This window comes from Moschus berezovskii, chromosome 1, assembly GCF_049115385.1.
Source record: "Moschus berezovskii isolate FMDL1 chromosome 1, NW_MosBer_1.0, whole genome shotgun sequence".
Lineage (NCBI taxonomy): Eukaryota > Metazoa > Chordata > Mammalia > Artiodactyla > Moschidae > Moschus > Moschus berezovskii.
The window spans coordinates 25,037,369-25,054,783 of NC_142460.1; the positions used below are offsets into that span (position 1 = coordinate 25,037,369).

Genomic DNA, 17,415 nt, shown 5'->3' on the forward strand with positions numbered 1-17,415 from the left:
TGTTGCATAAATACGTCAGTCATGTTGGATTAGGATGCATTCTGCACTGTTGGGTGCTTGTGTGCCAAGTCATGGCCAATCTTTACAACCCCATGGACTGTGGCCCACCAGGCTTCTCTGTCCATAGGATTCACTGCACTGGGTTGCCATTTCCTCCTCCAGGGGATCTTCTTGACTCAGGGATCAAACTTACGTCTCCTGTGTCTCCTGCATTGCAGGCAGATTTTTTACCAAGCAGCCATCAAGGAAGCTCAGTTCAGTTCAGTTCAACTCAGTTGCCCAGTTGTGTCCGACTCTTTGCAACCCCATGAACTGTAGCACACCAGGCCTCCCTATCCATCACCAACTCCCGGAGTTTACCCAAACTCAAGTCCATTGAGCTGGTGATGCCATCCAACCATCTCATCCTGTCGTCCCCTTCTCCTTCTGCCTTCAATCTTTCCCAGCATTGGGGTCTTTTCAAATGAGTCAGCTCTTCCCATCAGGTGGCCAAAGTATTGGAGTTTCAGCTTGAACATCAGTCCTTCCAATGTACACTCAGGACTGATCTCCTTTAGGATGGACAGGTAGGATCTCCTTGCAGTCCAAGGGACTCCCAAGAGTCTTCTCCAGCACCACAGTTCAAAAGCATCAGTTCTTCAGCGCTCAGCTTTCTTTATAGTCCAACTCACATCCATACATGACCACTGGAAAAACCATAGCCTTGACTAGACAGACCTTTGCTCAGATGCATCCTAATGGCCTCATTTTAACTTGATTACTTCTGTAAAGACTTCAACTCCAAATCAGGTCACTTTCTGAGGTACTCGGGTTTAGGTCTTCAACATCTGAATTTTGAGGAAACATGTTTCAATCCATAACAGATAGTAAGTGTTTAGAGCTGAGCCCACCAACCACAGGTGAATATTGAGCATTTGAACTGTGGCTAGACTGAACAGAGATGAGCTGTGAATGTAAAAAAGACACCAGAGTTCAAATATGCAGAGTGAAAAAAAAAGAATGTAGGATACCTCCATAATCTTTATACTGATTACCTGCTAAATACTTTCGACATATTGGGTTAGTTAGTTCAGTCGCTCAGTCATGTCCGACTCTTTGCGACCCCATGAATCACAGCACGCCAGGCCTCCCTGTCCATCACCAACTCCCGGAGTTCACTCAAACTCATATCCATCGAGTCGGTGATGCCATCCAGCCACCTCATTCTCTGTCGTCCCCGTCTCCTCCCACCCCCAAACTATAACACAGAATGAAGATTAATTTCCTCTTTTTCTTTTCACATTTTTCAATCTATGTGGTGTCAAAAAAATTTTAAATTGCACATGCAGTTTCAGTGGGTGGTTTGCCTTAGATTTCTATTGCACAGCACTGTTCTAGAACCTGAAATTCACCAGGTCCCTGATACCTGGTCACGTTGTGAGAAGATATTCTGAGCTTCTCATACAGTTCTCTGACAATGAAGGCAAAATTAAGCCTTTGATTCACTTAAAATGTGACATGCAGTAGATGGCAAACATCAAACTTTATACCTGTGTAACCTACTCTAAATGTGAAATAAGGCTTTGTCTAATCTAAGTGACAAAGGCTGTATTGTCACCCTGCTTACTTAACTTATATGAAGAGTACATCATGCAAAATGCCAGGCTGGATGAAGCACAAGCTGGAATTAAGATTGCTGGGAAAAACAGCAATAACCTCAGCTACGCAGATAGCACCACCCTTATGGTGAAGAAAAGCTAAGAAAGGGAAGAGGAACTAAACAGCCTCTTGATGAAAGTGAAAGAGGAGAGTGAAAAACCTGGCTTAAAACTCAACATTCAAAAAACTAAGATAATGGCATCCAGTCCCATCACTTCATGGCAGATAGATGGGGAAACAGTGGAAACAGTGACGGACTTTATTTTCTTGGGCTCCAAAATCACTGCAGATGGTGACTAAATCCATGAAATTAAAAGACGCTTGCTCCTCGGAAGAAAAGCTATGACAAGCTTAGCACATTAAAACGCAGAGACATTACTTTGCCGACAAAGGTTCATATATTCAAAGCGATGGTTTTTCCAGTAGTCATGTATGGATGTGAGAGTTGGATCATAAAGAAGGCTGAGCACCAAAAAACTGATGCTTTTGAACTGTGGTGTTGGAGAAGACTCTTGAGAAGCCTTTGGACTGCAAGGAGATCAAACCAGTCAATCCTAAAGGAGATCAATCCTGAATATCCATTGGAAGGGCTGATGCCGAAACTGAAGCTCCAGTCCTTTGGCCACCCGACGCGAAAAGCTGACTCTTTGGAAAAGACTCTGATGCTGGGAAAGATTGAAGGCAAGAGGAGAAGGGGGTGAAAGACGATCAGATGTTTGGATGGCATCCTCAACTGAATGGACGTGACTTTGAGCAAGCTCCGGGAGATGGTAAAGGACAGGGACGCCTGGCATGCTGCAGTCCACGGGGCTGCAAAGGGTCAGACACAGCTGAGAGACTCAACAACAAAAGTGACAAAAGAAGTATTTGATCAATAAGGATCGCATTTTATTTTTATTACTAAGAACTCAATTTGGAACAGGTCACCCAATATCATCTTATAATAGTGGCTCCTGTTTAAGGTAATCACTTTTTCATTTACCTCGTATGAGAAAAATGAGGCTACCTAGCAAGGGTGCCTTTTATTAATGATTACCTCAGAATGGTACCAGTCATTATAAAAGATGGTTTTCCAAGTGAGCTTTTGCATATGCTCCTTGCAGATAAATCATGGGTTCCTTAGTGAAGTCACATCAGTGCAGATGGATTTTGCTTTATGAAATGCACGGGGTTATAAATACTCTGACCTTGTTTATAAAGGGAACCGGTTAGTTCACTTAATAAAGACATTAATTTGCCGTGCAGCTTGGACTGATTACCCATTAGCTGCTCTCTCCTGACCAACAGCTCCGACTTAACAAACGCAGTTGATCTAATCGCAGGCAGTGGTATGCTGCCACCTATGGCTGGGAAAAAAAAAAGGATCCTGTGTGGAGTTCTGCCAAAGCCACACTATTGAAGAGTTAGAGTGGGCGGAAAAAAAGGTTAGAACAAAAGGCATTAAAAAAGATACAACTTCAAGAGGGAGGGGCCATATGTGTACCTACGACAGATCCATGTTGATGTGTGGCAGAAACTAAGGCAGTACTGTAAAGCAATTACCCTTCAATTAAAAATAAACATATTTTTTGGACCTTCCCCATGTTCCTTCCTGGAGAAGGAAATGGCAACCCACTCCAGTGTTCTTGCCTGGAGAATCCCAGGGACAGGGGAGCCTGGTGGGCTTCCGTCTATGGGGTCACACAGAGTCGGACACGACTGAAGTGACTTAGCAGTAGCAGCATGTTAAAATCATAGTAAAACATTGACTTCCAGAAAAATAAAGCCTCGATGAAGCAGGTCATATAAAATCACAATTGCAAAGCCTTAACCCAATTATTCTTGGTGGGGCTGGGGCAATACTGATAAGTGAAACAGTGTACGGTCTACTATAATCAGTTTCCAAGTGGGACACTGTTTCTGTTCCCCAGAAATCACCTTGGGACCTCCACAAACATGACTTCAAAAGTGGGATCATATGTTAAAGGCAGAGATGTAAAGCTTTGGTGCAAATCCTCCTGCTCGACACAAACCTCCCGTATCAACTCCCCACTAGACCTCTCCACAAAGAAGCACACACTGTGCCTTGCACACTGCAGTCGTCACCGAAACCTTCCGCAAACCCACCTTGGTCTTGTCCGAACAGTCTCACTGAGTAGTAACCACTTCTACTCTGTCATTCAAGAAGGAAATCTTGATTAGAAATTTCTTTCTAATCATGGAACAGTCCACGATTCTTCTGTCCCTTTTTACCAATCCTCCTTCCCACCTCACAGCAGTCTCCCTTTCCCTACCTGTTTCATGAACCTGGCTCCTGCTTACTTGCCAACCCGGACTTTCTTAGTCCAGCCCGCCTGATCCCCCTGACTATAGCCCTGGTCTCTTATCCATCTCCTCAATCCCACTCTTTCTCTCCACAATCGGCTCTCCTCACAACAGCCAAAGCAAACTTCCTAAAACACAGGACTGATCACATCATGTCTTTCAGAAGTTTCCTACTGTCTTAAGATAAATTCCAGATCCCATCACATACTTATCAGAGCCTGGACTCTTCTCAGCCCTCTCCTGGCTGACCATGTGCCCCTCTTGCAATCTGTAATCCTCATCACAGGGACCACTCATACAGCATTCAGTCCTGCTAGACACACACTTCAGGTCTACAAACAAACCAGGTCCTCTCTCGTCCCTCAGCTTTCACAGGTGCGGTCATCTGGGCTCAGAACACGCCTCTCCAACCCCTTGACAGTTTCCTGTTCACCTTCCAGAACTTCATTGGTTGGCTCCTTGCAATCCCCCCTCAGTGTCTATGCATGTGTGGATGCTCAGTCGTGTCTGACACTTTGCAACACCTACAGACTGTAGCCCGCCAGGCTCCTCTGTCCATGGATTCTCCAGGCAAGGATACTGGAGTGGGGTGCCATTTCCTTCTCCAGGGGATCTACCAGACCCAGGGATCAAACCCGCATCTCTTACATGTCTCCTGCATTGGCAGGTGGGTTCTTTATCACAAGCACCACGTAGGATCCCCAGTTTCTGTACCTGAGGGTAAATCTCAGGAAGGCAGCTGGAGTCTATGGTCCAGATATTCTAGCATTTATTCCAGTTATCTATTGCTGTGTAACCACCCCAAAAACTTAGTGACATAATTTTCCTTTGTGTTCATGAAATCTGTATGTGCCCAGTGCTTCAGCTGAGTCTGACTCTTTGTGACCCCGTGGACTGTAGCCCACCAGGTTCCTCTGTCCATGGGATTTTCCAGACAAGAATACTAGAGTGGGTTGCCATGCCCTTCTCTATGGGATCTTCCCAACTCAGGGATTGAACCAGTGTCTCTTATGATTCCTGCATTGGCAGGAAGGTTCTTTACCACTAGTGCCGCCTGGGAAATCCTATGGAATCTGTGAGTCATGGACAAAGATGGTTTGTCTCTGTTCCATGGTATCTGAGATCTCAGTTGGGGGAGACTCAAACAGCTGGACATGGCTTGAATGACTGGGGATTAGGGAAATCTGGAGGCTTCTTTACTGTGGCACTGAGCCTGGATCCAGCCAGTACCATCAATGGGCATGCCTAACATAGGGCCTTTCTGTGTGACCTGGGCCTCCTCACAGTCTGAGGGCCTTGAATATCTGGGCTTGTTCATGGTGACCCAGGGTTCCAAAAACAAGTATTCTGGTATATTAAAAAAAAAAATTAGGAGCTGCATGGCCTTTTGAGAGCTAGGTCCAGAAATGTCATAGAATAAGTTCTATTGGGCTTCCCTGGTAGCCCAGATGGTAAAGAATCCACCCACAATGCAGGAGACCAGGATTCAATCCCTGGATCCAGAAGATCCCCTGGAAAAGGAAATGGCAACCCACTCCAGTATTCTTGCCTGGAGAATTCCATGGACAGAGGAGCCTGGCGGGCTACACAGTCCATGGGGCCGCAAAGGACACGACTGAGCAAATGACACCAACTATTGGTGAATGCAGCCACAAGTCCACCCAGGTTCAAGAAGAGGGGCCATGACATAGATCCCATTTGTCAAAGGAGGAGTGTCAGAGAATCTGTGGGCCTACCTAGGACAGCCGAGTCCCTGCTGGATAGTGGAGGCCTAGAAGAGCAAGCAAGGACAGATGATTTAAGAGTGACTCCGAGAAACCAGTCCATGAGGGGGAGATGGAGAGAAAAGTTAGACCACAAGGCTTCAATCAGGGAACAGAGAAGAAAATCTGCACTCTTTACTAGCAAATGCCTCTGTGCAACGATATATCCCGGACCTGGAAATAAAAACTAAACCTTTTAGTTAAATACTGTACATGCCTGGTGCATTAAATGGGCCAGATTCAGCAGAGACAGTCCTGTAACGTTTGCTCTTTCTTCCACCACTTGGGATTCTCTGCGACGTCTCTTCCCTACCCCCTGGTGGCAGCTCGGGCAAATCTCAAAACTGTACCATTGCTTTTGATTCAAAGAATAGTTTCTATTTTCAGGTGTTTAAAAACCCGGAACAGAATCTATTCAAAATATACACTGTGTTTCAAAAATGGCATAGCTTCACACCAAAATCCAGCGGTCTGGCTTCTTTTGAAAACCTGGGGACTTCCTTGGCGGTCCAGGGGTTCAGACCACCTTCCAGTACACAAGGTGTGAGTTGAATCTCTGGTCGGGGAACTGAGACCCCGCGTGCCTTGCGGCCAAAAGAAGAAAGCATAAAAAGGAAGCCACACAGTAATAAATTCAGTAAAGACTTTCAAAATGATTTACATAAAAATAAAGAAAGAAAAGAAAACCTGAAGATCTGGTAACAGCTGACCTGCCCTGCAACAAACAAACAGTAGGCGCAGAGGAGCACTTGCCTCTTTTGGATGAGGTGAACGCCACAGCCCTGCTCGTCCTGTTCTGTGACTTGTCTAAACCACATCTACTTGGTCTCCCGGCCCTGGGACCCGCCCCAGAATGAACACATGGTGTCTTCTTTACTCCCTGGCTCCAGTTCCTCCTCCTTGGCCCCCGTTTTTAGTTTTCTCTTTACTGTTGATCCCTTTCATCCAGGGAGTCAACCAGACAGCAGCTTTCCCTTGGGGGTGGGGGCGCATCTCTGTGGTCCCCTCAGCAATCTCCCACAGGGACATGGGTGAGGCACCTTCCAAGCGACATCTGACCGCTACTTCTCCACCAGACACTTGCCTTCACCGTACAAACATTTTGTTCCTTGTGAGGAGAAGGGGACGACAGAGGATGAGATGGCTGGATGGCATCACCGACTCAATGGACGTGAGTTTGAGTGAGCTCCGGGAGTTCGTGATGGACAGGGAGGCCTGACGTGCTGCAGTCCATGGGGTCGTGGAGAGTCGGACACGACTGAACGACTGAATGGGGGATGAAGGCGGGTCCTCACAGGACTGCAGCCTACTTACCTGCCATGGCACACACTTGGCAGCAAGGCGGGCCCCTCTGTGGTGACGGGCAGGCTGCCCTGCTACCTCTCTGCCCAGCCCATTCTCATTTGGCTGGCCTCCCCATCATTAGACCTCTCCACTGAGGAGCCGGGACCTCTCCCTTCACACAGATGTCCGGCCGCCCCCTGCAAATTCTTAAGAGCACACACCAGGTTCTTTATGGTCCATGCACAGGTCAGAAAAGAACTTCCAGACACAAGACAGAATGAAAGAATAGTTTATTAGAGCAGGAGATGCTGTGGGCAGGCCGGCTTTTCCAATGGTTAGGGAGTGTGTGTGCTAAGTCACTTTGGTTGTCTGACCCTCTGTGACCCCATGAACTCCTCCATCCATGAGATTTCCCAGGCAGGGATACTGGAGTGGGTTGTCACACCTTCCTCCAGAGGATCTACTGGACCCAGGGATCAAACCCACGTTTCACGTTTCTTGCACTGGCACACGGGTTCTTCACCACTAGCGCCACCTGGAAGCCCATGACAAATATGGGTCATCTGCCTGTTTTGGTAGCCAAGGAACAAAGGAATGGAGTAGGAAGCTTGTGAGTCCTTTGCTGATTGGGTGAGATACGTGTAATTTCCTTATACAGGGAAGGAGAGGAACAGGACAAATACCTTTCCTAACATGGGACAGGAAAGGGACGAGCCAGGTGGCCAGGAAACGCTCAAATATTCCGCAACGGTTCCAACATGGCAGGAAGGGTGACGAGGGTCTGGTACTTTCTGTTCCTGCGTTCTAAGGCCCCTTGAGCTCATCTCATATTTTTGGCCTCTGGGCACCACAAGGTTCCACAAAAACCCTTTCTTTCTTGCCTCGGAGAGCAGCCCAGGGGGAAACATACCAGTTTCTCGGGTCAGACACATCCAGCCAGGAGTGGGTGTTGGCCTCCCCTTCCACAGACACCCTATCTGGGTGAGGTTCTCCTGGTAGGCCCCCTTTCACTTAACTGGGAGGATCAGAAACTCCCCATCTGTGTCCCACAGCAGCCCCCACTGTGATGAATGCACCTGAAAGAATCTAGTCTCTCAACGGACCTTGAGGCTCCTCTTATCTAGGCCAAAATTCTCATCCGGCCTCCGCTAGTAAACCCTGGAGGTGCCTCCCAAGTGACTCTGTGGTAAAGAATCTGCTTACCAATGCAGGAGGTGCAGAAGATGCAGGTTCGACGCCTGGGTTGGGATGATCCCCTGGAGGAGGCAATGGCTACCCTCCAGTATTCTTGCCCAGGAAACTTCATGGACAGAGGAGCCTGATGGACTATAGTCCATGGAGTCGCAAAGTGTCAGACACAACTGAGCACACACATGCGTGCATTAAGCCCTGTACAAATGTGTCTATGCTGACATCTCTCTTTAATATGTGAGATCAACGTCTCCCACTGTCCTCAGCTATGAGGCTTGAGCTGAAATTCTAAGACAACAAAGTCCCACGACACTCCTGTTACATATGAGACTGTATCTTCCTTGACGCACCAATGTTAGACTCTCTATTTAGCAGTGTGCGATAGAACTTTCTACAGTCATAGAAATGCTCCGCATCTGCACTGTGCAAAGTGGCAGCCACCAGCAACATGTGGCTGTTGAGAACTTGAATGTGACTAGTGAGGCTGAGAAATTGAATTTTTAAAACTACTTCATTTGAATTCACGTAAGTTTAAACAGCTTCTTGTGGCTAGCAGGTACTATATTAGAGGGCACCATTCTATATAATAAGACTAAAATTTATTATATGCTAGCTGTGTACTAATTGGGCTTCCCTGGTGACTCAGACAGTAAAGAATCTGCCTGCCTGCAGTGTGGGAGACCTGGGTTCAACTCCTGGGTTGGGAAGATCCCCTGGAAGAGGGAACAGCTACCCAATCCAGAATTCTTGCCTGGAGAATTCCATGGACAGAGAAGCCTGGTGGGCTACAGTCCATGGAATGGCAAAGAGTTGGACACGACTGAGCAACTTTCGTTTTATGTACTAACTGGTTTTCTAAAAGGAATTATTCCATGCATTGTTTCATTTGATTCTTACTATAGCTATACAAGATTGAGCTCTTCTCCATTTTTTATTTTATAACTTAAGTCAAAAAGTAATCTTCAAAGTATAACCAACTAAAGCTCACTTAACTTCCCTCGGTTCTTTATTCAAATGGCATCTTCTCAGATGACTTTCCTTTGCCACCTTGTACAAAGCTCCCACTCTGCTCTTCTGCTTCTGTGCTTATTTATCTCAAGGCCCTTTTCACCTTCTAATATCCTCAGTGCTTTATAGTTCTGCTTCTTGTCCCTTTCTCTGGACTAGAATGTAAACTCTGTGAGGATAGAGATTTTCATCTCTCTCTCTCATGGGTCCCTGGAACCCAAAACAGTGTTTAGTGGTTCCTCTTGGAGCTTACTAGGATTTTGTTGAATGAATAAATGAGCTGCCTTCTAGAAGAGACAGTCCTGCTCCCTGAAATCCCCACTGTTCCGCTGAGCCCTTGCCGGGGTTTGCAAGTGAGACAGTCCAAAGCCATCCTCGGAGATTGAGACAGGAGAGAGCTGAACGTGAGCTCCCCAGGGCAATCGGGGGAGAGGGCAGTGGGACGCGTCGCAGGCTGGCATGCGGCTGAGGCCCCACGTGAGGCTGGGCAGGCTGTCAAAATGCCCCAGGGGAAGGGGAGACCCCAGGACAGAGCAATCAATCGCACAGGGTGCACACTGCCGCGGTCTGTATTGTAGTGAAATAAATATGTTCCCCAAATTGCAATAAAGCCTACTCTATCCATTCAGCTCTAGTGCCAGAGGCAGTTTTATGCTGAAGTATAGCTGATGTACAATATTATATTTTATAGGTACACAATCAGTTCAGTTCAGTCGCTCAGTCGTGTCCGACTCTCTGCGACCCCATGAATCACAGCATGCCAGGCCTCCCTGTCCATCACCAACTCCCGGAGGTCACTCAAACTCATGTCCACAGAGTCGGTGATGCCATCCAGCCATCTCATTCTCTGTCGTCCCCTTCTCCTCCCACCCCCAATCCTTTCCAGCATCAGAGTCTTTTCCAGTGAGTCAACTCGTCACATGAGGTGGCCAAAGTATTGCAGTTTCAGCTTTAGCATCAGTCCTTCCAATGAGCACCCAGGATTGATCTCCTTTAGAATGGACTGGTTGGATCTCCTTGCAGTCCAAGGGACACTCAAGAGTCTTCTCCAGCATCACAGTTCAAAAGCATCAATTCTTCGGCAATCAGCTTTCTTCACACTCCAACTCTCACATCCATACATGACCAAGGGAAAAACCATAGCCTTGACTAGACGGACCTTTGTTGGCAAAGTAATGTCTCTGCTTTTTAATATGCTGTCTAGATTGGTCATAACTTTCCTTCCAAGGAGCAAGTGTCTTTTAATTTCATGGCTGCAATCAGCATCTGCAGTGATTTTGGAGCCCCAAAAAATAAAGTCTGATACTGTTTCCACTGTTTCCCCATCTATTTCCCATGAAGTGATGGGACCAGATGCCATGATCTTCGTTTTCTGAATGTTGAGCTTCAAGCCACACTTTTCACTCTCCTCTTTCATCAAGAGGCTTTTGAGTTCCTCTTCACTTTCTGCCATAAGGGTGGTGTCATCTGCATATCTGAGGTTACTGATATTTCTCCCGGCAATCTTGGTTCCAGCTTGTGCTTCTTCCAGCCCAGCGTTCCTCATGATGTACTCTGCATATAAGTTAAATAAGCAGGGTGACAATATACAACCTTGACGTACTCCTTTTCCATTTGGAACCAGTCTGTTGTTCCTTGCCCAGTTCTAACTGTTGCTTCCTGACTTGCATACAGGTTTCTCAAGAGGCAGGTCAGGTGGTCTGGTATTCCCATCTCTTGAAGAATTTTCCACAGTTTATTGTGATCCACACAGTCAAATGCTTTGGCATAGTCAATGAAGCAGAAATAGATGTTTTTCTGGAACTCTCTTGCTTTCTCCATGATCCAGCACATGTTGGCAATTTGATCTCTGGTGCCTCTGCCTTTTCTAAAACCTGCTTGAACATCTGGAAGTTCACGGTTCACATATTGCTGAAGCCTGGCTTGCAGAATTTTGAGCATGACTTTACTACCATGTGAGATGAGTGCAGTTGTGCAGTAGTTTGAGCATTCTTTGGCATTGCCTTTCTTTGGGATTGGAATGAAGACTGACCTTTTCCAGTCCTGTGGCCACTGCTGAGTTTTCCAAATTTGCTGGCATATTGAGTGCAGCACTTTCACAGCATCATCTTTCAGGATTTGAAATAGCTCAATTGGAATTCCATCACCTCCACTAGCTTTGTTCGTAGTGATGCTCTCTAAGGCCCACTTGACTTCACATTCCAAGATGTCTGGCTCCAGGTGAGTGATCACACTATCGTGATTATCTTGGTTGTGAAGATCTTTCTTGTACAGTTCTTCTGTATATTCTTGTCACCTCTTCTTAATATCTTCTGCTTCTGTTAGGTCCATACCATTTCTGTCCTTTATCGAGCCCATCTTTGCATGAAATGTTCCCTTGATATCTCTAATTTTCTTGAAGAGATCTCTTGTTTTTCTTATTCTGTTGTTTTCCTCTATTTCTTTGCATTGATCGCTGTGGAAGGCTTTCTTATCTCTCCTTGCTATTCCTTGGAACTCTGCTTTCAGATGCTTATATCTTTCCTTTTCTCCTTTGCTTTTCGCTTCTCCTCTTTTCACAGCTATTTGTAAGGCCTCCTCAGACAGCCATTTTGCTTTTTTGCATTTCAGAGCGACACAATTTTAAAGGTTATGCTCTATTTACAGTTATTATAAAATCTTGGCTATACTTCCTCTGCTGTACAATATATCCTTGTAGCTTATTTTAATATATAATAGTTTGTACCTCTTAATCCCATACCCAGGGAATATTTTGTTTGCTTATTTACTTAACTCACCTGCTTATTTATTCATTTGAGTGAAATTAAAGGAAGCTATTGATTTTAATGACTTTAACAACATGTCTAAAATATAGCACAATAAACAATAAGCTGAACTATTCGGATGGAAGCAACTGCCTAAGACAGCAAGGAGATCCAACCAGTCCATCCTAAAGGAAATCAACCCTGAATATTCATTGGAAGGACTGATGCTGAAGCTGAAGCTCCAATACTCTGGCTACCTGATGCAAAGAACTGACTCATCAGAAAAGACCCTGATGCTGGGAAAGATTGAAGCCAGGAGGAGAAGGGGAGGACAGAGGATGAGATGGTTGGATGGCATCACTGACTTGATGGACCTGAGTTTGAGTAAGCTCCAGGAGATGGTGATGGACCAGGAAGCCTGGTGTGCTGCAGTCCATGGGGTTGCAAAGAGTCGGATGCAACTGAGCAACTGAACCGAACTGAAGTGCCTCAGACAGACTGACCAAGAGACTCTAAGCCAATCCCACCACAAATACCCACATTCACTCTCCAGAAATCCGCCCTTCCTTCCCAATAGGAAGAGTATTCACTCAGTATGTGTCGAATAGCTGACAAGGACTTTCAAACAATATGAATGAAAGTTTGAATCAATCTGACTCTGGTCTCAAGGGCCAGAAGACCCAGTATGGCATATGTACAGATAAAGAAACTACAGTAGAAATTAAGTAGAATTTCCTACAGCTAAGTAATGACATGTCAAAACCTGGCTTAAAACTCAGTGTTTTCCCTCCAGGTCCATGCTCTTTCTGTCCCCATCGTCCTCTTTCTGAAAAGACCTGGACTTTTGCCTGAGTCATTACTTAAATCTGTGCAGTTCCTTTAATCCTGAAGTGCATACTTCATTTTTAGCCTATTTAAAATACATTTGCAGCTGTCAGCTCTGCCTGACCCTAGTGAACACAAGGCCAGTCTATGAAGGGTTTGGAGTAGCCGAATTCCCCTACTTTATCTTAGCAGCTTGAATTCTTTAATTTATACATGCTCCACTCCTCATTTTTGTAAGTTTCAAACTCCATCCTTGATTCCACACCAAGCTTCCCCCCCAGGTTATACTAATTTATCTGGTGGGCCAAAACAGAGCTGTCTGAGCAGATACCCAGATCTCTAGGCATGATACGAAGGATTTCTTGGCAGACTATATTTTCCACAACAGACACCTCAAATATCAGATGTTGAGCGCAGTAGATGAAGTCTTCTAAATAAAAAGCAAATAAAAATCTCAGAAGCCTGAAACACGGTTTAAAAAAAAAAAAATTTTTTTTTTTTTTTAAAGAAAAATTTATTTCAAAGGTACTGGTAGTGGTCCTGTTCATTTAAGATTATCGTTGAAATCAAAGCAAACCAAACAGAAGTTTAGTTATTTCACAAAAGAAAATTCTTTGAAATTTATAGTCCAAAGCAAAAAGACTCAAAGTTTCTGAGGTGGATCAAGAAAGATTAAATTACAGTGAATATTTCCATATTTAATCGTGCTCTGGGTATTATTTGCAAGACTGCCTTGAAAGAGATTAATATCACACCAGAAACCTAACAAGAGAGTATCTAGAAAATTATTTAGGTCCAGTCTCCTGAAAGAAGGAAGTTAACTAATTAGGAAACAGTGGCTTTCCAGACAGTGAGTAAATGGAAGCTAAAGGGGAAGAAGGGAAACAGTGTCCACTGAAAAGACAGTTCTTTCTAAATAAAAAGAGGACATGTGACAATCAGTTTTTAAAATCCTTTCCATTCTCTTTTCATTTACACTTCTAGAACAGTAAGACTTCCCTGGTGGTCCAGTGGTTAAGACCCCACCTTCCAATGCGGGGGACGTGGCTTCAGCCCCTGATGGGGGAACCAAGCCCGTGGGCCGCAACCAGAGGAAGCCCTGCCCATCACAAAAAGACCCAGTGCAGTCAGAATAAAAAATTAAAAATGAAAATAAACGGCCAAAATCTAGAACACTGTAGATGACAGAGATGAAGGAGAAAAAAGAAGTTTGGGCTTAAGCACAAGGTAATACTTTGTTTTTAACCCTGAAGCTACTTTGCCTCTAGAAGCAGAGTAGGAAATGGGGAGGCTGGGAACGTGAGTTCATGACCTTCACTGAGGCCTGCTTCTCGCTATACCTTGCTGTTTCTCCTCTTGTGAGCTCTCCATAAGGTCACAAACAGTCTGACATGACTGAGGACACACCCAGTAATAGCGTAAGCTTTCCAAAGTCACCAGAGTCACTGCCTCCACATAATTCCTTCCCACGTTTTCCCCTTAATCTCCTACATTCTGGTTTCTGGGAAAAGATCATTTGTTAACCTCTTTACCCCTTCATCTCTGGAGAGGTGGGAGTTGATTCATGAATTTGGAAACAATAACTGGCTGTTCTCCGCTTGGGCACGGACCTTCTTCCTCTTGGGATGCGCGTGCATCACCTCTTGTGTTCAGCCCCGCTGCACAACCACGCAGATGGCGCAGAGGCCGTGCGGGTGGTGTGCTGCTGCTTAGAGGAAAATCTCTCTTCGTGGAAACCAGGAGCAGGGAAACGTTCATTTCCTCCAAGAGGAAACAAACTGATGACACAAACTTGCCTCATCCCGGAGTTCACACCTGGATCTCTCTCTGAGCTACATCTTCAACTCACTTTATTGAGGTTTCCTTTCAGTTTTCCACCCACCATTCCTTCATTTTATTTATCTACCTGCTCATCACCCAGGAAGGGGCTATGAAATGCTCCCCAGGGGGCATGGAGGTTGCGGGGTGGAGGGCAGTGTTTATAGAGATACTGAAAAGCCACAATCAGAATAGAATTGGGTGCTGAAGGACCCATGTGATCTGGAACCTCATGGCACCATGGCGCACAGTGGAGGCCAGGGAATCTTAACTTTGGTGTTGCCTGGAGGCTTGGACTAGGCCCAGTGGGTTTTCACAGTAGCTAGCACAAGTGGCTTGGGTAAGAGGTTTTAAACCAGACTGTAAGCCTTTTGAATTTGGACAGTCATTGTGGCTTATATTTTACTTGTAAAATATAACTTTCTGTGGAGTCCTAACTGCCTCTGTGGGCTTTTGAAAAGGCTGAGTGGGCAACTTTAAGCCATAGGTGCCAGGACCTCAGCACAGGTGTGGGTCACCCTTCACAGGATCAACAGCATTCCTTTGGAGACTCAGAAGTTGTAATGGCTCGATGCCAAGACTCTAAAGTGACTCAGAGTTAATCATGACACACACAAGAGTAGCATGTATTTATGCCACTTGGTTTGAAAGTGAGCCAACATCCAACCATTAGCACAGCTACATGCCCAGAACACGCACCCAGTGTACCCAAAGGCTGTGGTAGACGAGTTTCCTGGAGAGTTTTCTTGAATCAGTTTTCCCCTGATACCAGTCAGTCCCCACTTGCCAGGTTCTACTGCCTATGGACTTAAATTCAGCTGACAGAAATACCACTGCCCACAGAAAAAGCAAGGAATTCCAGAAAAACATCTACTTCTGCTTCACTGGCTATGCTAAAGCCTCTGACTGTGTGGATCACAATAAACCGTGGGAAATTCTTAAAAGAGATAGGAATACCAGATCACCTTACCTGGCTCCTAAGACACCAGTATGCAGGTCAATAACCAACAGTTAGAACCGGCATGAAACAATGGACTGGTTCAAAACTGGGAAAGAAGTACGTCAAGGCTGTATTTTGTCACCCTGTTTAACACATGCAGAGCACATAATGCAAAATGCCAGACTGGATGAGTCACAAGCTGGAATCAAGATTGGCAGGAGAAATATCAACAAGTTCAGATATGCAGATGATACCACTCAAGTGCAGAAAGCGAAGAGGAACTAAAGAGCCTCTTGATGAAAGTGAAAGCAGAAAGTGAAAAAGCTCTCTTAAAACTCAACATTCAAAAAAGTGAATATCATGGTATCTAGTCCCATCACTTCATGGCAAACACAAAGGGGAAAAGTGGGAAAAGTAACAGATTTTATTTTCTTGGGCTCCTAAATCACTGCAGATGGTGACTGCATCTATGAAATTAAAAGACGCTTACTCCTTGGAAGGAAAGTTATGATCAACCTAGACAGCATATTAAAAAGTAGAGACATCACTTTGTCAACAAAGGTCTGTTTAGTGAAGGCTATGGTTTTTCCAGTATTTATATATGGATGTGAGAGTTGGACCATAAAGGCTGAGCTTTTGAACTGTGGTGTTGGAGAAGACTCTTGAGAGTCCCTTGGACTGCCAGGAGATCCAACCAGTCCATCCTAAAGGAGATTAACCCTGAATATTCATCGAAAGCTGAAGCTCCAATACTCTGGCCACCTGATGCAAAGAGCCGACTCATCAGAAAAGACCCTGATGCTGGGAAAGATTGAGAACAGGAGGAGAAGGGGGCAACAGAAGATGAGATGGTTCGATGGCATCACTGACTTGATGGACATCAGTTTGAACAAGCTCTGGGAGATGGTGAAGGACAGGGAAGCCTGGCGTGCTGCCGTCCACAGGGTTGAAAAGAGTTAGACACGACTTAGCAACTAAAAAACAGCAAAAGGACCTGAGAAAATGTGCAATGTGGCATAAATGACCTTGCAGCAGCATGACTGCAGGTGTCCCATTCAACTCCAAGAGCACGAGAGCCTTGCAAGCAAAGCCCAGCAGCATGAGCCCCTAGCCTGGGCAGGCAACCTCAAGGCACGACTTCCAGAGAGGGCTTCACAGGGCTGTTAGAACTGGGCAACATGTGTGCTGCTTTCCTGCTTTTCTCAAGGCGGCTGGGTCCCAGTGCATTATGGTGTGCTGGGAAGGTTCCAGCTTTTAACTGGTAGTGCCAGGCCCGTGTCACTGACCCTACACTTGCCACCCAACTCCAGTCTGTTTGTAGGACCGAGGATCCAAGGCTGGTCCCTCAGCAATCCCACGTGGCTTGTCTTCAGGTGCCTCTGGATTGCTTAAGTCCATGTAAAGGAGAAAACATCGCTGGGAAGGCAGCTTTCTTAGGTCTAAACAGTGCTTTCCAAGGGGCAGCCTACCAATCTCTGAGGCTCCAATCTGAATATGCCTGTTCACATAGGTATGTGGCCTCCAAGTCCCTAGGGGGAGCTCTCACTCAATCCATCCTGGGTGTCAGAAACCCCTTGAAAGCATAAGAGCACATGAAGTAATTACGCAATGGTGAAGTCTCTCCCCCAGAAACAGTCAATGCCTAAGGTCAAAACTAAGCCTCCACCCACCATGCAACATTACCCCCAGAGGAGACTCACAATAACTAGACCAGAAGACCTTGATCTGGATTGCCAGTAACTCTGAGCAGCTGCCCGAAGCATGATTACAAAGGCCTGGTTAGAAGTTGAATGTAACATGGTTGATTTCATTCTGCAGATAAATTTTTCAAAATTGAGGACTGAAAGAGATACTCCTTAAATAACCCTACAGCTCTAGCCAAAGACAAAAATTAAATCAG

General features: G+C 45.6%; 1 protein-coding gene across 7 annotated transcripts in view; it reads right to left on the reverse strand.

The window, feature by feature from the left end:
* Positions 1–17,415, reverse strand: part of BACH1 (BTB domain and CNC homolog 1) — a 151,512-nt gene that overhangs the window by 88,354 nt on the left and 45,743 nt on the right. The window contains exon 6 of one of the 7 annotated variants that reach the window (XM_055421620.2): positions 6–945. The exons of the other annotated variants lie outside the window; for them this stretch is intronic. Within the exon in view, the coding sequence (XP_055277595.2) occupies positions 926–945 (20 nt within the window). The 3' untranslated portion in view covers positions 6–925. Of the gene's footprint in view, positions 1–5; positions 946–17,415 lie in introns of those variants that run through there. 7 annotated transcript variants of the gene reach the window in all.